At 40.6% G+C, this 27,869-nt stretch overlaps 1 protein-coding gene and 1 long non-coding RNA gene across 7 annotated transcripts; one reads left to right on the forward strand and one right to left on the reverse strand.

The window, feature by feature from the left end:
• Window positions 1–1,629: 1,629 nt before the first annotated feature.
• On the reverse strand, window positions 1,630–27,857 carry WDR89 (WD repeat domain 89). Of its 6 annotated transcripts, none has more exons than XM_074869017.1 (4): window positions 27,802–27,857; window positions 21,511–21,609; window positions 20,159–20,290; window positions 1,630–3,298 (listed from the first exon to the last, which is right to left on the reverse strand). In XM_074869017.1, exon 4 carries the CDS (start codon window positions 3,262–3,264, stop codon window positions 2,095–2,097), a length of 1,170 nt encoding a protein of 389 aa, XP_074725118.1. In that variant the 5' UTR covers window positions 3,265–3,298; window positions 20,159–20,290; window positions 21,511–21,609; window positions 27,802–27,857; the 3' UTR covers window positions 1,630–2,094. The 6 variants fall into 6 exon arrangements, with proteins under 6 accessions (XP_074725118.1, XP_074725119.1, XP_074725120.1 ...); XM_074869018.1 differs by lacking the exon at window positions 27,802–27,857 and adding an exon at window positions 21,792–21,918; XM_074869019.1 differs by lacking the exon at window positions 27,802–27,857 and having other exon boundaries at window positions 21,529–21,706.
• Window positions 6,335–7,544, forward strand: LOC141943528 (uncharacterized). The gene is made up of 2 exons (XR_012628987.1): window positions 6,335–6,918; window positions 7,021–7,544. It is a non-coding gene; the product is annotated as an uncharacterized LOC141943528 (long non-coding RNA).
• Window positions 27,858–27,869: the final 12 nt, after the last annotated feature.

Below are 27,869 nucleotides of genomic sequence, written 5' to 3' on the forward strand. Positions count from 1 at the left end.
TGAAGAAATCAAGCGTTAGACCCAGTGACCCTACTCCACTGAGTGTCAAGATAACCAGGAAAAGAGTGTATGAACACACAAAAGCAATGAAACAGGCCTCAGAATCATCCTTTAGTTCCCCACCCTCACGACTGGTACTGAACCAAGTCATGCCTGTGAGGGCATTACTGTAAATTCAGAGGGAGCTGAAGCTTTTGGTCTACTCAGTTACAAAACTATGAATTCCACAGAAACAGGCAATAGCTAGTCCACCTGGGAGAATAAATCCTGAAAGGGCACACGATCCAGGTGCATCATAGCCCTGACTCTCGCTGCCCGAGTTGTCTCAAAATAGCACAAAGTAATTTGAAAAGCAACAGATAAGGATGTTGGGCGTAACTTGAATTTAACACAAGTAATAAAAAAGAAGTTGAGAGAAATGTGATTTTTAAATTGAAGCTGCACTTTTAAATAAGCAGCAGTTACAAAAGCAAGTGAATCATCTCAATTATCACCAGCAGGCAGACTCAAAACAACTGTGGATTCAGAGTTGTGGCTGAAGGACATTAACAGTTTGTAAAACATATCATGTGGAAACTTGATACTTCTGGGTGAATAGGATTTGTTTCCAGAGATGATTAAGACATCTCCAGCACAGCTGTAACCGTATACCAGAAGTATCTTCTGTATCTCAGAAATCCTTTCTGAACTCCAGGCTAATCCTCAAAACTTGACATTCAAAACTTGTTTTGAAAGAATTAGCTATCTACCCTCAGGCAAAAAAATAAAACCAACCCCTCTGAATTCCTCTGCCAACTATTCTATAACATATAGCAATTCTTAAATACTCTTGTGCTGTTTTCAGTTGTAGTCCACATATGTTAACTACGGCATAATTACCAACCACCATTCGCCTGCGATGGTCCTCAGAAGGCTGAAGGTAATTGTGTGTGCAGAGCCAGATGCACAGATTGGAGCCTGCCAGTGGAGCAGAATAAACATAAAGACTCCACCGCTTCAGAAGTACAGAGCAATTTTTGCAGCACTTAATAGGTATTTGATGGAATACTAAAACAAAGCTGTCCGAGGGAGGTGTCTAAGCATAAAAACTCTCTGCAGAGAGAGACATTTCTTAAAGGACTCACACTAACCTCTAAAAGGTTTTGTTAAAGTCTCCTCATACTGGTCTGTTACTCTGTAACTACAGTCTCAGAAGACAGCGTTCATTTCTGGTTTTAACATTCCCACTTAGCACCCGATACTAGCTTATTTCAAATGCAGGATTTGGGATTTTAAGCACCACTGGTGTAATTATACCTATCAATTTCTTCAACCCACTGAAGATATGCCCAGTCTTCCAGGTGCACCCCCCCGATCTGCACTTACCCGGAGAGAATGAAGCTGCTTGCAAGGTTCTTGGGTATTTTCACACAGGAAATAATGCCAGTTTAACAGTTCTCATACACTTAAAAATCAGCTGCTTGGAATCACGTGCTCCTCTTTGGTTGAATACATTCATATATTTGCTATGAAAAATATGGTGCTATCAACTGCTTCTTTATGAGCTTGTTATAAACCAGTGATATGACAGTGCAAAACAGGACTTATTTTCTGTTTCATCAAGAAGTAATTCCCTCAGGCACTAAGACGTGACATAAAATCTTTTAATATATTGAGCAATTTAAGTTCTCTGTAAAGAAAGCAAAATACAGCATGAAATACAAAAGCTTTTAAAACATGCCAGGGAATTTCAGTGGGAAGGTAACAAATTATGCAAGCCACAGGCCTATATTACACATTAAAAGTGTTGGCTGAGACATTAAACAACCACAGAAACATTTTTATATAATATGATTTAAGATCTATTGTTTGAGAACTCAAGAGCAAACATTTACTCTTTTCTGATTAATATTAGCAACTTAAAAAAAAACAAAACCAAAAACAAAAACAAACACAGAAAGGCATTCTTCTGATGACTGAAACGCATTCCCAGGTAGAATTCAAGCATCGTCGTTCTTTCCACTGAATACCCCCAAATAAAGCACAGCCAAGTATTGCCCGAGAGATTAAACACCAGGAAAGCTCTACACAGCAGAGACTCCCACTTTCAGAATTTTACTTTTTCCTGCTTTTGAGGGAGCTGTTGTGAACTCTTACTCTCTTCTGCACGGAAGAAGCTATCTTCAGAGACGCTTTCTTTGCGAGGGACCTTTCCACAGCTCCAGGTTTCCATAGCAACAGCTGAGCATCCTCTCCACCCGTCAACAGAGACTCATCTGTCGGGTTCCAGCAGCAAGAGCGAACAGCGGCAGAGTGTCCCCCGCAAAGGGTACCCGCCAGGCTCAGTCCTGCCGTGCCGCAGCTGATCAGGTGAATGTTTCCTGTGGATGTTCCCCCAACGAGAAAGAGTTTGTCTGCCTTGTCGTGGTACAAGCCACCTACTAGGTAATGCAAGCTGTCGTTTTCAACGCAGACTGCGTCTCTGACGTCCAGAACGTGCAACAGCGTTATTGGTTCTTCTGTATCTAACTGAGCAATGTCCCACCAACAAAATCCCTCATCGTGTGTCATGCAGTAGACCTGTCTATAGTCCTTCCCAGACCAGCCAATAAAACTTACAGAGGAATCTGAATTGCAAGTTGATATCAAAGCATCATCTTCATTATCCTCGTTAATGTCAAACACATTAACCAACCCATCAGTTGACCCAGAAACTACCAAATTGGGTTTGACAGGATGAAAACAAATTTTAGTGATATCATCGTTGTGACTTTCAGAATAGACTCCCAAGGGTTCTTTAGTTGCGCTGGCACAGTTTGTAATGCCTCTTGCATCCCAAAACACCAGAAACGTGTCCTTTTCAACTTTTTCCGTTCCAGCACAAATTATGAGATCACTGCAGTTGATATCAAAACTGATGAAAACGTTGGAGGGATAGCCACTAAACACCTGCACAGCTTTCTGAGCTGCTAAACGAATATCCCAACATTTTACTGTACCGTCACTGCATGCTGAAAACACTACGCTGTCACACGCATGTGCAAATCTGACTCCATTCAGTACCCCTGGATGGCTACTGTACTCCCGCAGGAAGTTTAACGTTTCCCTGTTATATACCCTAATTGACTTATTGGAACACGAAACTGCCACAAAGCGACTGCTTTCAGATTGAGCAGGTTTGGAAACATCTATATCCAGTAAATAAGCAGGTTCCTCACTTAGCGTAGAACGTTTTGCTATGCACAGACTAGCAAGCTGCTCCTCGATCTTCTCCACTGCAGTCATCTCATCAAATGCTGCTCCTAACGTTGTCAGGAACCTGTGAGAAATAAAATCCAAGGTGAATTTTAATTATGACATTCTAAACAATATTAGCTTTAAAAATATGTATGAAAGAGCATCTTGTGCAGAGATAACGCATGAAGTAAAAATTCAGTTATCCTGGTGTCCTACCCACTACAATTTCATTTACAGAAACAGAGAACCGGAAAGGGCTCCCTGAGTTAAGGAGTTCAGTCTCTTGTGACTGTAAGCACTACATCATATAATCCCCTTAGAAGATTAAATAGTCTGTCTGTGAATCCTGTGAAAGTCACTTAGCTAAATTTGCTTTATTATTTTTATAAAGTAAACAGTAAAGTGATGTTCTCCACAAGCAGAGATAAAATAGAAGTCACCACCACTACCTAAGGAGGAATAATTTTTGTTCTAAAAAGTTGCTCGGAGGCACAGCCCACGAATAGTTGCATCTGTACAACTGCAGGACTCTTCTTAGGTGAACTTTTCTGTTGGGGGACGTGCAAAGGGTAGGCAGAGAACGAGACCAAAATTATGTAGAACTACAGTCTGAAACGGCCAGATGAGACAAATTTTACAAGTATTTAGGTGCACAATGACGCACATAAACACCTGTCAGCATACCACACACCACCTCAACAGGCCACATGACATCAGTGGAATTCACTGGAATTAAGCACCTTTGGCTTTTTCATCAGTTCTGAGAACCTAAATGTTTTTGGAGCCTCCTAGAAAACCACATAACGCTGGCTCTTAGTGCAACTGATAAAAATCTTCCCTTCAGAGGCAATTCTTCTCTGGCACTACTGAACCCTCCTAGAAACCCATACTATTTCACAGATTCTTTTCTAAAAAAAAATGTGCCCTTTTAAAAAAAAAATTTAAAAAAGCATGTTCTCCTTTCTATAACACAAAGGAAAATTCAATTCTGTAATTGCAGCAAAGGCTTTCATCAATTTAGAGTCAGAAAAAGTACGGAAGCATTTAAATTTAAATGAGATATTTGCCACCATAAACAATACATGGTTTTAGTGAGTTCACAAACTACAGTCATTTTTAAAAGAAAGATGTAGGTGGGGTATGTTAAGCAAGCATAATCATCCACATGAATGACTTCTGTGAAAATTACAGGTTCAATTAGACTACTCTTCAGTGTTAAAAAAATGAACATTGAGGAAATCACAGCAGGTTCTAGGGGGTCAACGCTCCAGTGACTTCTCACCAGTACAGATATTTCAGTTAACGCAAAAAAGGGTAACGTGGTACTCAGAAATCTCCTTCTTTCCCTAAGGACTAGGCCAGCACCCAATCCTAGTTACCACATGTATGAAAGGACTCTTTCTGAAAAAATCCAAACAGAAACGGAGTAAAAAACTGGCAGACCCAGAATGCAAGACAATGTTCTCATGCCTTCCCAGCTGTCCCATCACAAATTTTTCTGCAAACTCTTCAGGCTATATTTTTAGGGATGGAAGGAGCAAATTTCCATGTACTGCTTCTTTTTGGGTAATTATTTTAATGGTCCATGAGAGACCAGCAACAAAGAAGAAGTTGCTGTGACAAAACTGCATTCTGCTTTTTTTTCTTCTTGGTGGTGTTTGTAGTTTCAGGGTTTTGCTTTCCCTCCTCCTGTTCCGTACACGTCAAACGAGCAAATTCTTAAAAAACAGCTTAAGTAGGCACACTCATAAAAGCTTAATTCCCAAGTCACAAATAATCTCACTAAGCTATTTGCCTCAGTAATATCCTGACAACGAGGTCCCCAGGTTAATCTTCTACATCAAAGCAACCTTTCAGAGCACATCTACAAGTAATTTTTGCCATAAAACGCAGACATCCTGTGGAAACTCCTTTCCCCTCTGAAGAGAAGAAGTTCAACATGTTTTCTGGCATTACCTTGCGTACAACCCTACCCACAGAGCTTGCTTCTTACTTACTTTCCTGGGTATGTCCTCAAATGGAACAAGCTTTTACTAGAACTATTACATAAAGCAAACTGTTCTCAAACACTGCTTGCTACAGTGCTCAAACACAAAACCACTAAACTCCCATGCAAATAAATAATTTAAAATTGAGAAATAAAATATTTTAATATTGAGAAGGACAACTTCTACTTAACCCAATTTACTGAAGAATTACAATGGATGCTTCTATTTAAATACCATTTTGAAAACACGTGCTTGAAGGTGGAGAAAGGAGTTTTCAAAAACCAGCTATCCTGTAGTGCTATGGTTACTGAAAAAATTGGGTTCTCTCTGTAAACCTTTTGTAAGAAAAATTTAGTTTTCCAGATTGACCCAAATTTCAAGCTCTAAATATTCAGACTTTTTATACTCAAAAGCCCAAGTAAACTCAAACAGACATGTTCCTGACAAATGTCATCCATTTGGAAAGTAAGTTACAGTTGTTTAAATATTACCAAATTTGATAGAGAATATTATTCAACGAGCAGTTTCTACAACACTCATGTCAGAGCTTTTACTGCTCAGGAGGGGAGGGAACCTGCAAGTACCTAGAAGTTGTAAAAAGCCAGAGTCTGCAAAAGTATGTTCATACAGATTTAATAATATTTTCTGGGAAATAAAACTAGCCCAAGATAGCTCTTAAGCTTTTACCCCTGAATGACATAGGTACAGCTATTCTGAAATACCAGAAAATGCTGTTCATGTTTCCAGATAGATGTGCAATTTATATCATCAGGAAGCTGGAGGGTACAGTTTTCAATTCTATTTCGACTCAACAACCAAGAAGCCTTAAAATTGCATTTGATGGCAGCCAGGTTTTTGCTAAAACCTCAGTAAAATGTCTGCCCTAGTAAGAAAGTCTTCAGACTATTATGAAATTGTGATTGAAGGTTATATAAACAATTCATGCTCAAACTTCAGGGTGTGGCTGCCAGCCCTTCCTTTTCAGAAGGGGAAGTTACTGTTGTATTTTGATGGGAAAGTTTAAATGGCAGGAATAGGATCTGTGTTAAATTTATTAGACAAATAGGAAACAATGGTCTTCCAAACACAATAGGAGATAACTAAGCATTGGACTGCAGCCACCTCCAAAGCACATGGTGCTCTGCAGAAGTGAAGCACTTTTAGTTCAGCACTCCTTAACTCAACAACACACGTTATCTGGTTTGTTTCGGCCACAAAGAATCCTTTGGCTCAGTATCTTTGAAACCTGACATACTTTGGATATAGCACAACAGCCAGTTGTGATAATCAATGAGAAAAACTGCTCGTGCTAATGTGACAAACTGTGTGACACAAAGCCTTTGCAGGGCACAGACAGCTTGCTCTTGAGCTGTTTCAGTCGCAGAAGAAATCGCTGAGAGTGCTGGCCAAGACCTCTTGTTTCCCCAAGGTACCTCCTTTGCTCAGAACATGAGGTAGTTAATTAAATTCAGGTTCTTTACTTATTTCAGCTCACAATGGCCCACGGTCTGGAGCTACAGTCTCAACACAAACTCCAGGTGACGTTAAGGTGCCAGGAAAATACCACCACGTGGCTGACATATGAGTACGTGGCTGAAGGTGTCTGGCTACAGCCAGTCCTACTTGTGTTTGAAGAAGCAGCCCAATCCCATTCTCCGCGATCACCATTCCTGGCGTGTAACAGCTGCATCTCTCATCTGCACCCCTGAGCAAGGTAAAGCCACCTTCTACATATTAACCCCAAAACTTCTGTGTTACTGTATCTAGTCCTCTGGAACTACATTCATGGGATCTTTTCTATGAATTAACTTCACAGTTATATGCAACGCCTGCACGTCTCCTTGATATCACAACTACCAGAAACAATAAGCTTCTTGAAGGACACTCGAAACTCATTACGTCTTGGGAACTCAGAATACAGTACTTTGAAATAATCTAAAATATTTTGACCTCCTGGGCATCCTACAAGGCTCCTTTAAGAAAGAAATAAGCTTGATTTTTTTAGAATAGAAGGCGTGAAGTGGAAGGGATGCCAAAGAGGCAGGACAAGATTGTCACATGCCTTTGGTATGTATTTCTCACTAGTGGAGTGTGGAAACAACCACACAGCAGGACCAGAAGCAAACAGCCAGAAGTACTGAAAGCAGGCCTCTCCAGTGACGGAGAAATGAAAGGTAAGCACCTATCCGCACAAACTACACTTGTAATATCGTCTCAGTGCATACTGCTGTGCTCTTTGTGCAGCACTCTAAACGCTGCAGTCTCTACTCAAGCCAACAGGCTCACGAGCCCTCTTCAATCCAGAAAGTTTTTCAAAAAATAAACCAGCAATTCATAAGTTATTTCCCTTCTCCTTTTAGTGGTGTACACAAGATGCTGCCAAATTGCACAGTTCTCATTTCCAAAAGGGAATGTTAGCTCAACAACATATAGAAACATAAAATTACCTCTCTGAAAAATACCGTGGAAAATGTGGGAGAAATGGAACTTTCTCAAAGATTTAATCAGTAACGTAAGAGTAACTCAAGAGTAGGAGGGTAGAAACACATTATAAAAATGAAAACAACCTGTAGTTTTGGCAATCTTCTCTGCAGAGGTCAAATACCAAAAATAGCAAGGGATTTGAACAGCAGTAGATGAAATCTTGCGCTGTTCTTTCCTACTATAAACAATACAAACAGACCCTCCCTTTATTTTCACAATTATTAAAAGTTCAAGAACAAACTAAGAACAAACCTGGAGCTCTGGGCAGTGGAAAGCAATTCATGCATGCAACATTACATGTGGTTTGCATTTTAAAACAAAACCGCAAAGCGCAAGGTTGGCTGAGGAGAACACATTAGTACGCTGCACTTCACTAATGCAAAATGCCTTTAGAGACCTCTCCTCACTGGCACCGCTTCGCAACAGAAGATGGATCAGCCCAGCGCTGAGGGGAAGCACAAAACACCCATCAGGCATGCATATTTTCTGCAGGATACAAACTCCTATAGTTGATTTCGTTATTTTACCAAAGCAGAGAGCTAAGGTGTTTTTCCAGCATTTCCACAAAGCCATTTTAAGGCAAAGAGAACAGCATTTAGTCTATCAAGCAGGAAAGGAATAAGATGCGCGAGAGGCTAAAGCGCAGAGACAAGATGTAAACTGCCAAGAGAATTATTTCATCCTTTCAAATCAGCTACATCTAGTTTCCAAACACAAAGCACAGCAAGAAAACAACTCCACGTAATTTTGCATTTGCAGTACAGAGAAAAATATCATATCAAGAGAGCTGAAAGGATGAAAAAGATAAAACACTGCCACAACAAAGTCAATGAGAAGAACAAAAAAATTAGGTCTATCAAACTATCTGCCTTACATGAAATCAACTCCTACCCTCCCACCAGTATAGACCTGGGGGGTACAATCCTGTTCAGCAGTGGAGAGAAGAGCTGTAGGTGGAACAGGGAGCCAAGGAACTGGCCTTAAAGTGCAGTATTGGTTAGAGGGAACAAATAAGAGTCAGAGCTAGGAGAGAACAAAGGCAAAAAAAGTCACAGGTGCTCAGTGCTTCGGGGTTTGATAATCTAAAAAAAGGGAAACTACAACTTTTATGTACTCATCTTTTGGGGGAATAAGCAGGTGTTCATGTCAATACAGAAAACCTCTTTTTGAATGTTATACCAGATATCCTTGCAGAGAGAACACAAAAACAACTTTTAGATTTGACCAGGCATAGTTTTAAATGCATAAATCATAAAAACCATACATTAAATATTTTCATCAAAAGAGAACTTTTAAAATTAGGTGTAAGATTTTGCATTCCAACTAGAAAGACCTATTCTCATCTTGCATCCAACACTGGAAAATATGGTGGAGGCAGGCAAGATTTAGAATATTTAGCTATGCCTTCAGGTCCAAATTGCAATTAATTTAACATTCAAACTTGAGCAACTGAAACTTATATCAATTTCAATCAATATTGATATTGGTATAAATTCATGAACCAAAGAGATGGTAAAAAGCTGCAAAGGCCTCAGATGACAAGTCATTGTAAGAAAAATCTAAGTGTAGAATAATACAATTTAAAAATTCAAATAAGCCAGAAAACAACATATAAAACTATAAAAATGCTCGAAATACTAATTTTGGCTTCAAATTTAAGTGAAAATTTTAAAAATATGATGCTCAGATACCTAAACTACCTTCTCTAGGACAGTTTAGGAAATCCTGACATAAAACATAGGAAACATAGTTCCTAAATACACTAAGAAGTTCTGTCAAACTATTTCATACATGTTTGAGAATTTTCCTTTTTCAGTCTTCTCTTTTCATTCGATTCCACGCTAGTGACAGAGACCTACTCACAGAGGAGCTTCAAAGCAAGCTCTCTGTCACCAAAATCACACTGACATGAGGAACTGGATCCAACTGAGAACTTCCTTGTGAGGGGACAGTTTCCTAGTAGTGACCTCACCAGGCAGAGGATGTCATTGCATCCAGGTGTTGATGAGGTGGTCATCCAATAAAGGAGACTGCAAGGTAGTAAGAGGATAAGAGATGCTCTATTTTACTCCCACGGCTATTCTCAGATCAAGCTGACAGAAGCTGCAGCAGAAGCAATCCTATTGTATAAAGATAGATCCGAAAGATTCCCAGGCAAAGGTTAAATTACAGAGATACTCTAATCGGGACATTTATCTTCTAAGTTCTATATAGTCTCCTTTATTTTTGTAAAGAATACTGTATTTAAAAGCCCTCTGCAAAAGCTGAGCTATGCCCAAATTGCACGCTCACAGCCTCTGAACAGGTAAACGACAAACTCTGCATCCGCAGGTGGATTCTACAGAACAGGCCAGAGCTGCCAGGAAAACTGTCCTAGCGCTGAGCCTTGGCTTTTGCACTGGAGCAAGTCTCCCAGACGGGGGTCAAATATGAGGTTTGTGCTGACTCCTCCTCCCTTCTGCCCTCTTCTCCCAGGCACAGACAGTGCCTAACCTGTACTCGAGCCCAGCACGCTGACAACATGTGGGGTGAGGCATCCAGATCACCTTCTAAAAGAAGGGTAAGCGTCAAGCAGGGGAGTCATGGCCAGTTCTGCGACACCCGCCCTTTGTCTAACAGAGACCTCCTCCCGCGATGGGACCCAGCATAGTGTTAACACCCCCATGAGGAACGGCAGGTGGATGATGTGTGCATCCACCAGCTCCAGAACACTTCACTGCCCACGTGCTATGCAAACATCAGTGCTCCCAACTCCAGCAGATGCCAGATAACTCACAGCTTCAGACCGCAGCACCTCTGTGTCCTGGTGTCTGTAACGTAACCACGGCTATTCAGTCAACCCACCACAAAACTTGAAGAGAATGCAAGTCTCAGCCTTCTGCATTTGTGCTTATCTCATCAGACCACAGTGACTACAGAAAAGTAATTTCCTTTCTCTTGTGAGCACCTCCCACCATAGACACCATACTGACATTACTTTTTGTAACCATAAGCACAGGAAAGAAGATACAGAACTAATCAGTCTCTCAATTACGTACAGCCAGCAACTGCTGGATATCAAACATGTAGGGTACAGCGTTCTCCTGCACGTCTATGAAGTTTTTCTCCATTCACATTTCCACAATATAACCATGAGCAGCCAAGAGAAGGTTTGTACCTTTCTCTGAACTATTTCTCACACACCTCCTCACTAACAGCATTTTCTTTTGTTAAAAGGTCACACAGCTTGCTGCTTGACTTGGCACTAGAGCTATGCACCAAGATGGTCATCTCACAGATAAAGATGACAGAAATAAAGCTATTCATCCGACTGAATTTGAACAAGAGCCTGGCCTACAAACACTTACTAGTGCCGATTCTGGCAGAACAGCATACTGAGTAATTCCCAGCAAAATGCAACATTCACTCTTTACTTTCTTAATCAGTAAAACAAAGACAGTGTTTGTCTAACTCATAATACTTGTGTACACAAACATTAGTAAGTACAGTCAGCAGCAGATTTTCGAAAGAAAAAGCCTTGTTCTGAACATCTACACTACAAGATAAAATGCAAAAGCCACAGTAATGCTGGAATGCACCTGCAAATTCCACAATCAAAAAGTGCTTCAGTGTCCTTTCAAGTTTGAGATTACAAGAAAGGACTCCAAGAGTGATGATTTTCAGGGCCATTTTAAGCTTAACAAAACCACCACATGAATGGGCAACCCCAATCACCCACCCTACAGAGAAAGGTGAAAGGAAAAAATTACTTATGCAGCTACACGAATAATTTAGTGACTCTGAAATAACACCATTTATTTCCTTCAATTTAGACATTGCAACTTGGTACCAACATCCTCATATAAAAAAAATGAACATAAGTAAGAAGATTCTTCCCAAATATTAATAATTTTTGCTGAAATTCTTCCAAAGAATTTTATTTCTACACCACAGGAAGCCTGGGAAGTTTCAGCCTAAATTTAGCAGCAACAGTAATAAAAGGATATAAAGAAACTTAGCTACAGCAGGAAAAATAACTCCCACTACCACACACTGGTGCTAAAATACCTATAATGAGATGAAATGTTTTATTTACCAGAATATTTTAGAAATTCTTTCACAACAGTAATTTAGCTTAAGTACACTTTGTTACCAGAGCTCATTCTTCAAAACACAAGACTATTATGTTTTCAAGACTCTTTTCTTAAAAACCCAAGCTTAAATCAGCTACTGCAGTTCCTCATCTTCACTTGGGATGTTGCTGGTGAACAGATAAGAAGACATTCCCCTACACGTGCAGACGCGGCAACAGTATTTTCCAAATACGACATTTGCGTGCTTGGCAATTTTTAACACTACACTAACATCACTGCCTAAACAATCCTCTGCAGTTCCAGATGTATTTGCACAAGCACAAACATCTGTCAAGCCTAAGCAGGAGAAATGACTTCTCTTTTTCCTCATTTGCTTCCCCAGGAACACGCACATCACTAAGGTATCTTCGCCAGTCACATCCTACAGTATCCCTTTTTGATATTTAGCTAATCCAGAACATCACCCCATCAAGGTAATCTGTCAGACCCTCTCCAGTATCAAAGCAACAGGAGAAACTGGAGACCCTTGTGTACCCATGCATTGACTATCAATTTCCAAACACGCTCTTTGTGCACAGCCTGACAGCTGGAGGCTCTGCTGAATCCTTATCATGCCCTAAGCTCAATTTTCAATGCTTTGTAGCAGACAAAAGGAAAAGATGTCATCTAAGTGACAACAGTAGGATAGAAGGGGCTGAAATAAAAGGTTTTAGAGCTACGCTGACTCTAGCCTGTTCAAGAGAATTTACTTTTCAGTCTCCATAAAAGATGCTAAGGCATCACGTATGTGCACATTGTACCCATAAAGGCACTCTCTTCAGCTGTTTTCAAGAGTCTTTAGACAGTGTTTATACTTGAATCATATGCAGCACTCCAGTACTAGCTTCACCAATGCCATACACAGATAAAAAAATTATTTTCCCCTTTTCACAACATCCAAGTGCACAGTGATTTTCCACCATACTGCACTGGAAGTTCATGTTCAACTGCCTTTTCACTATGAGAGTGATTTAGGACTCACTCATAAGAAATGGAATCATGAAAGGGAAGGACAAAAGAGCAAGTATGTAGGTATTGATACTCTACCACTTTCTGATCAAGAGATCTACTGTATGCAGCAACACAGGCAATCCCTGCTGGCAAATCACAACAAAAACTACATGTTTTTGTTAGCACTCAGAAATCCCTAAGACCTGGGTGGGGAATTTATTTTTCCGAGATCCACAAAGACTTTTCCAACATCTTCAGCAGACAGTGTTGCTCTAAAACAAGACAAGGATAAAAACCAAAGTCAAGAACTTTATGCATTTTAATAATCCTGATCTCAAGCCATGTTTGTTCTCAATGCTTTAGTCAGTCCATATTTCGCAGGGTCACAGCAGGTTGCCAGCAGGGCTCTTTGCTGAAGCCAATCGCTTGATAACGAAACCATAATCAAGTGCAGAGGAGGATGGGTTAGATGATCCAGGGAATAGACTGTTTATTTTACGAGAAGTAGCTGGGATGCTTTGCCTTGTACAGCTTGGCAAAGAGAGAGACTGAAAGGGGATACGATTGCTATCTACAAATACTTCAAAGGAATAAATGCTGAGGAGGGAGGGGAGCTACTCAAGAACAATACTGGCACAACACTTTAAGAGTATAAATTGACCATAAATAAAATTTAGAGCAGAAATTATAAAGTTTATCTTTCAAAATAGTTTCTAATTAGAACAGCAGGGGCAAAAACCTTGAGTGTCTTCATCTACTTTTATAATCTCATCAGCCTGGCACCCACAACTGCCCTTGCACAGCAAAGAACACAAATAGGAAGGCAGACTGGAAAACAAGCAACTACGAGATAAGCTGGCTCATCATTTCTTCCCGGAAGATACTACATTGCCAGACCGATAATAGCAAGACATGACATTTGCTTACTGCACAGTTTCAGAAGCAGCATTAAGATTGTACTAAGAGGGCACCTACGTGCACAGAGAGAACACAACTTCCAGCGTAAGGTGGCTTCCTCGCCCCGTACCCCTGAAATTGTCGGGATAAAAGACTAAAGACCTGAGCGTGCCCCTCCAAACAGCCGCCTCTTTTTGCAAAGACTGTTGTGCAGGAAACGCAAGGCCTCCCTCTCCAGTTTGACTGTTTATCAGCCACTGCGGCGTAGAACTGAAGGCTTTTAGTCCTGCCGGCCGGGGGCCACACGCTGTTATTTCGCACTCAGCCCACGGGGTGTCACTGGTGACCAACACTCGGGAGCGGCTCCGGAGCTCCGCCCCCCCGCCAGCAGCTACAGTCACAGGTTCAGATCACCGATTCAGAAGGAGAGCACTTATTCTTTTTATTACATTTATATATTCCTACACTCATTTTAATCGAGTATGATAAGCTGATTGTCTCCTCCAGCAGAGTGACATTCAAGGAAACAAAAACGTAATTTACAGTGGAAGGCACAGGAAATAAGCCTGAAGTACTGCAAGGAACATCATTAAGGTACCAGCATTTTCTTTTCCTCTTAAAAGCCTCAGGTCCTCAAATCAGACTATTAATCAAAAATCACAGCCCTCACTTAGAACTGTCTAGCAGCAAAAACTGGAGAAGAAAAAAAACCAAATTCAACTACACTGCAACCTTCTCTTTCTGATCTGTCAAAGAGATTAAAAATAAGTTACACGTTCTTTTTTAAAATCTCATTTTTGTGAATTCAATTCAGACCTTTTGATCTTTCAGACTTCATGCTAATGCGAGATGTGACTCTCATATTTCCATGCAACACACACAGAAGCATACAGGGAACAACTGACTTTTGTGCGTTTGTATTTGCTCTTTAAGCATCCAGCAAATGTCAAGTCCAGAAACACCCATCATTAAGTTCTCCCAGGGAAGGGCAGTGGGAACAAACCCAATCCACAACTATAAAACCTTTCCTCTCGCAATCTTACACTCACATCTGGCTCCTATGAACATTCTTGAAGCAGGAACATTCAATACACAGACATGGTAATAGTTACCTGAGGCATTAAACCACCTGAATTCACTTTTTCCTTAAATCTATTTTTCCCCCCTTTCAAAACTGAATCATGTACTTCCTTAAATATACTGACATATTGAGTAAAGTAAAATCAACTTCACTTACCTCAAAAAAATCTTCCACAAACTGTATACAAAACTTGAGTAAGTCAGGTTTGTTAGTAAAAGAGCTGCGTGTTTCTAAACAAGAATTTTTGCTTTCACAGCCATCTGCTTATCCCTTCTGATTTCACAAAAGAATAACAACACTTAAATCCAGCTCTCAGTCATTCCCATAGCAACAAACATACACATGTGTTTATTACTGAAAGATCCTCAAATTATTAAGAAGTAATCAGCATACGAAGCTTCCTATTCCAGGTACTGCCAGCATATAACTTCATCCAGCAAGCAATTTGCCAATTTTAGTTAAATGCTGGGTTGTCATTTCACCAATTTAACAGCTTACAAACTGTACAGCACTTCCACATCTTATTTTTAATGGGAAGCTGAGTGATAGTTTTGCCTAGCAATAACAGGCATGGGAAAAAAGAAATATCACAGTAGTTATGGCTAGCTTCAGAGAGAGGTGCAAATGAAAAGTTGCTAATAAACTAAAAAAAAAAATATTATGATTCTGCTGAAGAAAAAAAAAACATCAGCAGTGGCTACAGGTATTAGCAATATGTTAATTCATCTAAAAGAAAAGTGAAATTGCAAGACAGACGCTCAACATTTTCAGATTCAATTGCTTCTACACACAAGAATACAGCAAAAACGTAATTTTACTTTAAAGCTATTTTTTTTAATCAGCTATTTTCATCCAGCATAAGAACTATGAGTGTTTCAAGGCACCTGGTTTTTCACAGATAAGATTCAGTTGCTATATTAAATGAAGAATTTCCAGAACCCTTTAGTTCTGATTTTTCATTAAGTTTTCATTTAGCTGGAAAACTAGAGAATTTAAGAAAAAAATAAGTGTCCTTGTAAGGCCACAGTGAAGTCTTATATAAAACAAGACTCAAAGAGCAAAACAATAAGGCCTAAGAGGTTTTAAAATTCTTTAATGCCTCTATCTGTTGCAACTTCTAGCCTGAAACTAAACATTAAGGTCACCTCAAAACATTTTCAAGAATACAAACAGTGTAACAAAAAATAACAAAAATCTGAGAATATTAACAGTCTGCAAGAAGTGTCTTCAGATTAATATGAAAAGGATAGATAAATTTATGTATACCCTGTAAAGGGTGTAAACAACAGTACAGATGGTTTGTCTCGCAAAGGAGATCAAGCTAGATAATGACTTAAACACCTGACATAATGAAACAGAATAAAAATGTATCAGACTGAAGAGTGTTGAAGAAAATATTAATGCAAACTTGTAAGAATGGACAGCTGCACGGTATTTGCTTCCTGACAGTACTTACAAAATATTTTGATCATTGAAAATACTCGAATATCCCACAAGGCCTAGAAACAGGACAGAAAACACATTACCTGCTGGGACCTTCAGAACAGTCTAATGAAATTACTCAGTATTTTTCCTGCAATTTGAGCATGATTATTTCAGTGCTATAAGACTGGCTTACTTTCTTTTTCCAGCAAGCTGTCCACCCCCATCTCCTGCTTTGTTCTCATCAAAATATTTTGTTGAAACTTGCATCAAAGTACCAGCTAAGGCAAAAATACATCATAGAAACAATTCATCCAAAATACTGAAATATAACCTGAAGAACATTTCAGTGTCAGACATCCTTCACTCCCAGCCTCAAGCTTTATCTACCAAAGCATCAATCTTCTACACACAGTTTCACAAGCCCTGCCATTTATTATAGAAGCTAGTCAGCACACTGGTTGGTCATGTCCATGCACTAAGTTACCTCCACATATATTTAACTAAGCAGCCCTAAATTAATGCTCTAAGTTTCTCTACAGATTGCACTGAACGTGTCCCATCTCTGCATGCTGACTGCGCCAGACCCCTAAATTAACAAAACACGCTTCTGCCTGATCTGAACCAGCACCAGCCCTGCTTGGGTGGTAGGTGAAGCACTGCAGTAGAGCTGTCCTTGCTCTGGGCTTCAACAGCTGCAGGCGAGAAGGAGGGAAGAGTCTTACGCAGCTTTGAGGGGAAGAACGGGGAAGGAAAAGGAGGTGGCAGGAGTAAATAGAAGAGGAAAATGCACCAGCAAGAATTTATGTAACCCTTCTGTTAAAGGAAAAGAGTACAGGAACTGGAGCAGGGGAAGAGCTAAGGGAGAAGTGGATAGTGGGGTCAGGCTAAAGTCTGAAGAGGTCAAAGGCATGTTTGAAGCTGAACTTCCTAACCCCACATGGCTACAGGCAACACACTCTTTTACTGCCTTTCTTATGTCCTCCACTGTCCATCTTGCACCTAAACTGCTTGCAAGTCGCAAAACACACTCACCTCCAAAACCTGGCCTTAACAAGTCTCTGATTCACAAGTCTTGACACCTTTTTTGTCTGGTGTGAAGCCCACTAACAGAGTTGTCATCACACAGGAGAAGCTGACCCACACAGATGATGTCTTTTCACTCACCAATTAAAACCAAGTCCTAGAAGTGTGCACAGGCCACTCTACATCAACACAGCTAATCAGCATGGTAGTGCTGATCTCCTGCTTGCCTTTTTCCTCAAGAAACCCTCAGAAATCCCATTACTTGTATAGTTACAGTAAAAGCATATCAAAACTACAGAACCCAGCTAGGAAATGCTGCCAGCACATAACAACAATCTGGTTTTACACAAGACCTCCCATGCAGTCAGGTACAGACCAGATCCCAGGGCTGTCCAGCAATGGACTCATGCCCTCAAGACTGATAGAGTGAAAGAAAAAAAACTTTTAAAAAAAATCACTTATACTTAAGGCATTTAAAAAACTACCTGAACACCACTGATCATCCCATGTACAGCTGAACTCTTATGTGGCAAAAAAAGAACATAATAATTTCCAAAAAGTCTGAGAACACTCAAGAAACAGCCAGGCCCTGTGTCATTGTCTACGTATACAGAGGCTGCAGAGGAGTCCTAGGCCCACCTTCCCTACAGGGCTGTTACTTGACCCCATCAAAAGATATCTGAAGGAAAATGCAAACAGCTACCACAGTCTTTAAGCAAACAGAAACCAACACGTAAAGTTTAAACAAGCATTATGTAAAATTAGCAATTAGAAAGCAATCCTTGGCATAGACACGAACAGAAACTTTTTCAGTTACTCTGTCAGCAATGACAATTATCTTATAGGAGCTGCTCTGCACACACACTTCACTGAATCTGACGATTGCTCTCAAACAGGAAACCCATTTAAAATGTTAGGAAATAAATGGCATTGACACAGCTTAGTTCTAAGAACAAAGTTTTTACAGACCCAAAAACCAGCATACTAATAAAAGACCTTGTGTTTCTGCATTCTTCCAAATATACATTTCTAGGAAAAATTAATTTGGAATTACAGAATGTGAGTCTGTAACATAATACAGCTCTGACAATTCCACTCCCTGTATCTTGTAGGAAAAACGTTCATTCTCCAACACAGCACATTTGAAATACCTGTTAGTTATATAAAACATCATTTAAGGATATATGTATTACAGCTTTAGCAGTAGTTTCTCTACTTTCTTCAAAAACATAAAAAAAGTTTTGTTTTACTTTTTGCCAGGAAATAAAACAACAAAAAAAAATTGAACCTATTATTTCCTCTTCTGACCTTTTCTAGATTTTGTTTTTGTTTGTTTTAGACTATTGTTAAAAAAATCCCAATCTTCACCAAACCTAGATGAGGTCAGCTGGTACTTACCAGTATAACATTTTAATAAACATTTTATCTGTCAATACAGGTCCTAACTAACTCTGACAGCCTGTAAGTGGCCAGTCACAACCCTAATGAGATGTGCCTGCCCAAATTAGCAATACACTGACCCAGCCCTCACGCCAGGCTCAATCCCAGCCCACTCTCTCCCAGACACAGCATCCAAGCTAGAAAGGGTGACCAGGCCAGTGTCGACCCTCCAACAGTCCCTCACTCCTGTTCAGAGTGCTCTGAGAGCACAGTGTGCCTTTCTAAGCTTCCAGGCTTCACTGAGTAACAGGATGAACTCACAGTGTAAGTCGAATGTTTTTATTCACGCTTTAGCAGCGACGCAGGCAGCATCACTACCAGCAAAGCAAGAGATGCTTCAGTTTAGCCTAATGGAAAAAGGAAAGTCAGCGGTGAGGGAAGGAAACTTCAGGACCCGCCCTCTCTCCTCCCGACCGCACAGGGGCAGGACAGGGGCACCTCCCGGCAGTTGCTCCCCCAGCCCAAACCACCCGCCCCAGGCACCCCGCATCCTCCCCCACCCCAAAGCACACAGGCCCCACCCTCAACCGAGGGGACCCACCCTCAACCGAGGGGACCCTCCCCAAACAACCCTCCACAACCCACCGCCCCGAGACGATCCCCCTCAGAGGCACACACACCCCCCCGGCCTCCCCACACAGCAGACCCTGCCCACGGCTGCCCCAGTGAACCCCCCGACCCCCGCGGCGGTCCCTCCCCCGGCCCGGCCCGGCCCCTCCAGGGCGTCCTTACCGCGGCCCCTCAGAGCCGGCCCCTCCCGCCGCGCACCTCGGCCGGCCGCCGCGTGCGCACCGCCCCGCCCCCTGTGGGGCCGGCCCCCGGAACCCTCCCCAGGCACCCCATTGGCTGGTGCGGCCGCGCCGCCGGCCGCCATCTTCCCTCCTTGGCGGAGGGGAGAGGAAGCGACGCAGAGGAAGGGGATTGGTGCAGGTGGTGGAGGGGGCGTGGCGCCCGCGCTTCAATCGCCACAGCGTGATTGGCTCCCGGCGACGCCGCTCAGCACGCGAAAGCCCCGCCCCGTTGCCATGGCACCGGGGGCGGGGCTTCCCTGCCAGGCGTCGCGGCTGAGGGAACCCGGCGCCATTCACGGCCCTTCAAGGGGAAGCAGCGGCTGGCGCTGCGTGAGAGATCCCCTAGAGGGGCCCACGGGGCCCGGGGTGGGTGCCAGGCCGCCGCCGGCGTCTTCCGAGAGAGCCCGAGCTGCCGGCGGCGAGCAGAGCCTCGCGGCTGGAGTGGTGCCCACTCTCGGGCATCACTCTGGTTCACTGGCACCGGCCCCAGGAGCCTCGAAAAGAAAATGATGTCATGTTGCACAGAGCAGAGCACAAGAGTCACCCAAAAGGCTAGAAGCAAACGGAGAATTGGGCCTTTAATAATTAAAATCAGCCTATTTCTTGATTTTTCTGTCCCTGACGAGTGCACTGCTCCTGTAATGAGACACTGTCTCTACATACCCCACGGCATGGTGTGTCAACTGGAGTAGGGACTGCATTTCCCATTACAGCCTTTTAGCGGTAACAGACACTGTCTATAACTGATACCTGTGGAGATGTGGGGAAATACCAGGCTATTGGGGTGACGGACGGCGATGCACAAGTCCCTCAGCTGGTAGGTGTGCTGGTGTGTGGCAGAGCTGCCATTCTCCAGAAAGCAGGAGCAGAAAGGATTGTTTCCTGGGAGGGATCCAAACAAGAGGGACAGGAGTGTTAATTATACTTCCTTTTCCTTCAACTTACTGTTAACATTTTTCTAGACTTTCATTTCTTCCAATTAAAGTTCCAAATAGTATTTTCCTTTTTTTAATTACAGTTTAATAGGCTAGCATATACAGGTTATTAGATAAAGGATAGCACACTACCATTTGCTTCTTTTAACTTTGGATTTAATATTGCCCAAAGGGTTAGAATTCAAAACTCCTTGTTCTATTCTTATTTTACTGTTCAGCATTGTTGTTTGCTTGGCCCCAATTCCAGAGTACTGCATCAGTCCACAATCTTAGATGGATGTTATTCAGTGAGAAAAATAGTTTGTACCTTTATTTTTGTACTAGTTAAAATCAGATTTGTGGTCTTCTCTGATAAATGCTGTAAGTTGTGGTAAATAATATTACCAATATAATAGATAAATAAGTAAATTAAGAAGTATTTTTAAACATGGGAATATTTTCATCAGCTTAGTTTCCACTGCCATTTTTTAAATTAAAATCTAAACATTTGAGCTGACTATATATTTTTCTAACAAGATAAAGAGCTTTATATAAACCTAATAATGTGGTCAAGTCATATGCATAATAACCACAGAACATTATAAAAATAACAACTTGTACCTCAGTTTAATGGCCTTCTTAACTCTGACATGTGATGAAAGCAGAAAGTCAATCAAAAGATACTTCAAAGTACTGACAATTTCAGTTGCCTGCCACTAGTAGTGTGCAAAATTTTAATTAATTCTACATGTTGCAGTATAACTAGTTTTTATTACTGCAGCTATTTATGTACCTACCAGCACAATAAGGTTTCTATGAGTAGAGAATACCCTTCTCTGATCTCTCTGCAATACCATGAGATGATCAACTTGACTTGTATTTCACAGAGGCATTGCTGATTCACCTAGATTTCAGCTTAAAAGTCTGCCATCTAAATATTAGGACCAGATATTAATACAGCTATTAGTAATTGTGAGGGGTCACAGGTGCACAGTTCACAGAAGCCTCTTAGCCAAGCAGGTATCACAGAAGACAGACCAACTACCATGAAAAAGTACCCTTTTTTGTTTATTTTTGCTTCTTCACAATTATTTTGGGGCCCATTTTTTTTCCTGTATGGTGCACTGAAGATAGAAAAATATCTAAGCACATGACATCAAAGCACAAAGACCCAAATTACATACTTACTGTTTTCACAGTAAATACCTTCCATCCTAGTTGTGAAGCCTGGCCCCACTGAAGTCTATCGCCCAGGACTAATCACTGCTCAAATTGGTGAGAGTTGTTCTGAAAATTTCAAAACAAGATGTATATGATTTCATTGAAGGCAACATTGAATTGAACAAAATATACATTATAATACTTAAGGCTGTATTGTAAATTACAATATTATAATGAAAAATATTTTTAGTTAGTAGTTTTTCATCTGAGTTTCCTGGGGTGATTATTGCTGCAGATTCAACAAATACCTTCTGTTCATTGTTCATGTAGTAAAAACAGCTGCAAGATCAACTGGAATGCCATACTTCTACAGCCACAGATTTGGTATTCAGTACGCCCAGATGAAACCAGCTATATTAACAGAAAGTACAACCTTCTCAATAGCACACCAACACTGCTGAGTCACAGTATATATTAGGGAGAAACACATCTGTGAAGTTCACCACAGTAATTGCATGGCAGTTGCTCTAGAGAGCACTTGTAACTCTTGACAGTTACTTCACAGACATAACTTAAAACAAAAGGCATTTTGAGAAATTAATCTTTATGATCCCCACCTTAAAAGAAAGTGAAGTAGTCTGAACAAATCTGAGTTTCAGTGTCATGTACTCCAGGACTAAGGTCAAGTACTCAAACAGCAAGTTCTCTTAGAACAGGAATTTTTTGCTGTGTGTTTGCATAATGCCACAACATATGTTGTGACACAGCTGTCCCTGAGTATAGCCAGCAACTTATGGGTGCTACCATAATGCACCACAAACATTTTTTGCATCTTGTGGGGTTTTTTTTCCGCTTGGGTTGCATTGTGTGAAATGCAGGTCAGTGACAAGTGTTTCTTCCCCCCAGCAAAGTTAAGTTAAAAAAAGAAAGGGGGAATGAAAGCGCCATTATTTTTAGAGTCATTTTATGTATAGCATTCAAAGCAGAGAAGGAAATGAGAGTATCTAGATGTAGTTGAAATTACTTTTTTGAAGATCTTTCATAAATAAATGTTTGTAGAGCTTGATAATTCTGAATGTTGCTTGTTGCAGTTTTAACTGGAACAATTCAGGTAAGGTCTGTCAAATCAAGCAGTTGTACCCTAACTACTTGTCTATCTATCCAGATGTCAAGGTTATTTATGTGGCACTATATTTTGGCCACCTATACCAACTTCTATAGTACAGTGATTTTTTAATTAACTGGTACATGCATATAGATGAAGTGTTACATACCAGGGATTAACAAACATAATTCCATCAGCAAATTCCTGCAGCTGAAGTACTAGAAAGTAATGTGATTTGCTGGAGAAAGAGGGGTTTATTTCAAACATCTTTAAAAGTTACAGCTCATTGGATTGTTTCACTTGTCAGTTCTCATGTTTGTTGTGGAGGGAGAGTTGGCAAACTTCATCACTTTTTGCAATTCTACCTACAGGACTTGACACAAAATGTAAAAATGAGGCAAATTTATCATGACTGATGATTATCAAGTTCCTGGATTTATTGAAGGTACTTGATTAAATCATATCCTCTAATTACATCGTACAATAAAAGGATGTTTTGATTGCAGAGTCAAGTTGTTGGATAAGGACACCAGTTTTTAGAGGTCAGCTCAGAGTTAGCAGCTTCTGACTTCAGAGAACCTAAGCTAACTTTCTGCATCCTGTGGTGAAAGAGCTGTGTCCATCATCTGTCTTCTGCAGGAATTCTTAATTTTAATAATGCTGCTATTGGTAACAATGCTCGCAATTTCTCATGACCTGCACAGAGTGCCAGTTTAAGATTTTATATTTGATCCTGTCAAAAGCAGAAATTAGGCCATGCACTGTGGACTACTGCTCCCCATGCTGCCCAACTGTTCTCTGTAACTATCCCTAAAAGGCTGAGTGGATGTTCCAGGCATAGCTTAGGTAGGGAGAACAGACTGCACATAAGTATTTGTTTTCCTGGTCATTTGGTCTTTTTGAACACCCATAGTAAGGGTAGATGTGTTGCGATTTGGGTTTTCATTGGAAATTTTGTTAGTGGCAAGAATTCCTTATTCCTCCCTGAAGCAGAAAGATCAAACTTGATGCAACTGCAGGAGCCTTCCATCTAAGCAGTAGCAGAGGGCACCCGAAGTGCACCAGGGAAGGTTCACCTAACAGCATTCTCAGTGCTTTTTGTATTTAGACAGACACTAAACAGGATAGCCTAGCTTGAGCCATGACTCTTATTTCTAGCTTTTCCCAAGAATCTCAGTATTAAGCCAACACATTCATGTGTGAGGTTCCTCAATACAGCAGACATGCATTATGAAGCAACTCAAATCTGCCACCTATTGACTTTTGGGGGGGCAATTTCTTAAGAGCATGGATTTGTCACATTCCATATGCTGTACAACTTTTTTGTTCGGGGGGGGGGGGGGTGTACACCATTTCTATCTTTGCTTCAAGCTCTTGTTTTCTAACTCCAATTGAAATTGGTTGACGCTGAGATCAATTACAGACAACTACGCCCCCAAAAGTCCAAGTTCAGGAGAGAGAAGCATCAGACCAGATACATATTTCAGAACTGCTGTATCACAGCTACAGTGTTTGCATAACTACTGAAGTATCTTGTATATAAATTTTGAAATAGACATTTATTTGCATTGACAAGAAAGAAATCTCAGCAAACATGTTTGAAAGAGATGCCTGGACATGCCTCTAAGTGAAAAAAGCCAAACCTGACCATAAGAATTTTTTATTTTTCTTTCAATTATATATTAGTAGGGTTAGTCATCCTGAAGTCTAGACACAATCCCAATACTGTCACGAGGCCAATGTGTCAGGAAAGAACAGAACTGCTGCTGCAAGGCAAGCACAATGCAGTACTAATTAGCACTGGAATGCAATCAGTCTGAACACTAAACTGGTTGACTTTGTTCTTTTACTACTGTCTTAAAGATGTTGGCAGCTTTTATTCCCTCAAACTTTATTAAAAATTATCAGAGACAGCGTTATGTCCTACAAACATTGGCCCAGAGAAATATTCTCTTAAAGCAGGTGTCAGTTTGAGTAATAGCTTTAATTTATAGCTTCAGCATCTGCAACTGATCCACCACAGTCCACAGCAATAACTGCTAAGCAATTAGTAGCCATTACAGCATGAATAATGCTATAAATAGTAAATCACCAAAAATGAGTAATTAAAGTACATACTGCATACAGTGGAAGCACAGGTAACAGCCTCTCTCAATTTTTGGTTTAAAAATCTTTGCAGGTCAGTGGAAATCTAGGTCATCATGTTCTGAAATTTAATCATTCTGTATGAGGCAAACATGATTACATCCCTTTGCTTAACAGTATGAGATTAGCAATTGTGAAGTAACTCTTCTTAACAGGCATTTTGTTGGCATTCTTCCCAAGGCAGCTGTGGACTTGATTAGCCACCAGGACTGAATTCTCTACAGCAGGAATTATCCAAATAGGGCTACTGGCATACCAGAAGAGATGATTAAACATGTGATGTATTAAATAATTCAGGGAAATTTTTTGTCTTTAACTGATATGAAGCAGAACGTACTTTCTGCTTATGCTTGCTATTATGTCAAATTAGCCTTACACATTTAAGGGGAAAAGACCTTTTAGAAGATAAACTTTGTTGAGTTCGGTTTGGGGTTTTTTTTTTGGGGGGGGGGGGGGGGGGGGGGTAAGATTCTGAGAAGATTAACTGCTAAATCCACCTACAAACTTAAATTTGAGACTACCTGGAATCAAACTGCATTAGAATTAGTACAGACCATGGACTGTTCTCTAGCTGCTATAACAGGTGACCACAACTCTAAGCCAAGATAGCTCCCCACTCTCCAACTCTGGGAAACTTAACTAGTTTCTTTTTTAATATTAAGTATATCCAGACATAACTGCATATCAGCTAGGGAAAAAAAAGGCAAAAAGGAATTTTAAAAGTTATTAAAAGACTTTCCAAACCCCAAGGATGTTCTGAAAAGGGCAAAGGATTTACAGCTCATGCCTTGTTCACAACTCAATTTCTTTCTCAGTTTACTACTTCCCAACACCTCTGTTAATCCCTTAGGCCCTCCCCTTACCCATTCCCACAACCCTTTTCTCCTCCATATGCCAACATCTTACTTCTGCTAGACAGAATCCGCCCTTTTTCTTCCTGCAATGCTCTAGTGACATACTTCCTTGCTATTTCTCATCTTGTACAACCTTACTCTGCACATTTCAGACCAGCCACACAGAATGGAGACACACGACTATGCAGAGGATGACCACGTGAAGGAAACCAGATTGGCACATGAATGTGCTGTTGTGAGTTGAAGGGCCCTTGTGCTGTGGTGTATCACCGAGCATGAAGTATGGCTGTAAAGTTTGGTAGGATGTTGGTCTTTGGAGCTACTTGAAGGGAAAAAGCTGAAGAGTAGATGAGTAGTAGGTGGCCATGAAAGGGAGGAAAAATGGTGTGTAGCATACAGGAAGGCTGCACATTGGAAAGCACCAGATGGCTGGGAGGAAAGAGTGGCCACTCATAAAGAATCAAGAAATCATTGCTTTCCCACCCAGGAAAGGCTGACCAGAATCTAGTTGTAGGTAATTTCACCTATTGCAGACTTGCCCTTTTCTATCACTAATCTGTAGGGTTTTCTGGAGTAGAAAAAATGCTTTAGTTCTGTTTAACTAATGAGTTTAGGATAGCATCCACAGAAATGAGATTCTCTTGTTAAGTTTGCTCTTGTCTAAACTTCACTGAATTTCATTATGAAGCATCTATTTAAACAGCAGCCTTTCACTGATTTTTATGGCAGCGTAAAGGAAGTTTGCTACTTTCCTCCTGAGATTAAGGAAACAAGTTTGGCTCTGCTACAAATTGCTGCAATGTACATGCACTTTAGGGTGGGGGGGAACCAAACCCCACCGATCCAGAATCTTAAGAGCTTTATTATGTAGTTAAAGATTTGTCTTTAGGATGTGATCCATGTTCAACAGTTGTGGGGACAGAAGAAAGTACTAGTCCCAGAAGGGGGAGGGAAGGTCAGAACATGAGAGGTAAGCAAAAGCAAGCATACCAGCCATACCTAGCAAGGCCTGCTCTATACTGTACCAAAACCACATCATCTGTAAACCAAGTATTTGCCACACCATCTGGAAAAGTTATTGCATGTGGTCAGAATAAGTCACTCGTATAAAGTCAGAGCATTCAGTTAAGTCAATAAAGGGTGTAATAAATATTTGACAATTAAAGGAGTGATAAGAAAATCTTTCAGAAGAGAAAAATAAGTGTTTCTACATCCAACTATTCTGCACAGACTAAGCTTAAAGCACAGTGAAGATTCTATTACAAAATGTAAAATGGAGGAAGGGACAATTCCTGTGTACTGCAGGTTTAAGCTTCTGGGCAGGAACTTGCTTTTACTTTCTGCAAAGTAATTTGCAAGCGAAAAGGCAAATCAGAGAATCTCTGTGCAAATCATGGCTAAACTGATGTCAAAGGACTATTAAAGGTGATTTGTACCTATAAAGGTTTACACAATTCTCCTGTATCTTGTCCACTCTTGGGATCTAGAAGCCTCATGGAAATAGAAACAAACAATGTACAACTGAGAAGATCCAAATTGCAAGTCTATGGAGATTTAGTTATCAGTTCAGTAATATTTGGCCAGAATGGGCTAATCAAAAGAGTTCCAATTACACCTTTCTGGTTTCAGTTCATGGCATAAACTAGAACTGCCATAAGGGTATCAATTAAGCTCCATCAGCTGTTTAAGCAGAGAAGGAATACTTACTCCAAATCCCTTCAAAATTATTTTATTTAGAATGAAGAATTAGAAAGACCAAGCACTAATAAGTCATTTTATGAAGCAAGGGACCAGAGTTTTGCTTTGGAAACAAGTTAAGTCCTTATAATAAACCTTTGTTTCCCCAGCAAAGACCATAAACAGTTACAAACTCAGTGGAAGGATGAATTAAATCTTGCCATCAAAGTGGTGCTAAATTTAGTTACATTTGTTGAGGTTTTCATCATGTACTTTCTTTTGAGTTTATCCTTTTGTGTTTCTGCAAGTGGTTTGGGATTTTTTTTGTCTCAGCATCTTGAAAATTATCTTGAAACTTATAGAAACTAATAACCAAGAGATCAAACATTTTCTGTGGTCCTTGGAATTCACATCCTGGTTATCTACATTTTTGACAGCTCTAACAGGACAAAAAGGCCCTGGTAAGACAAAAAAAAAATCACCACGAACTCTGCAAATTGTAGGAGATTTGCTTAACATAAAAGTGTAAGGTCTTACCTTATGTAAAAAGTAGAGTCTTCTGCACTAGCTCCACATAAGTCTTCCCAGTTAGCAAAACAAGGACA

The sequence above is a fragment of the Strix uralensis genome, chromosome 4 (assembly GCF_047716275.1).
Source record: "Strix uralensis isolate ZFMK-TIS-50842 chromosome 4, bStrUra1, whole genome shotgun sequence".
In the NCBI taxonomy this organism is placed as follows: Eukaryota; Metazoa; Chordata; class Aves; order Strigiformes; family Strigidae; genus Strix; species Strix uralensis.

Excerpts from the sequence above, each read along its gene's own strand:
- WDR89 (XM_074869017.1), bottom strand. The coding sequence starts at position 3,264 with ATGACTGCAGTGGAGAAGATCGAGGAGCAGCTTGCTAGTCTGTGCATA.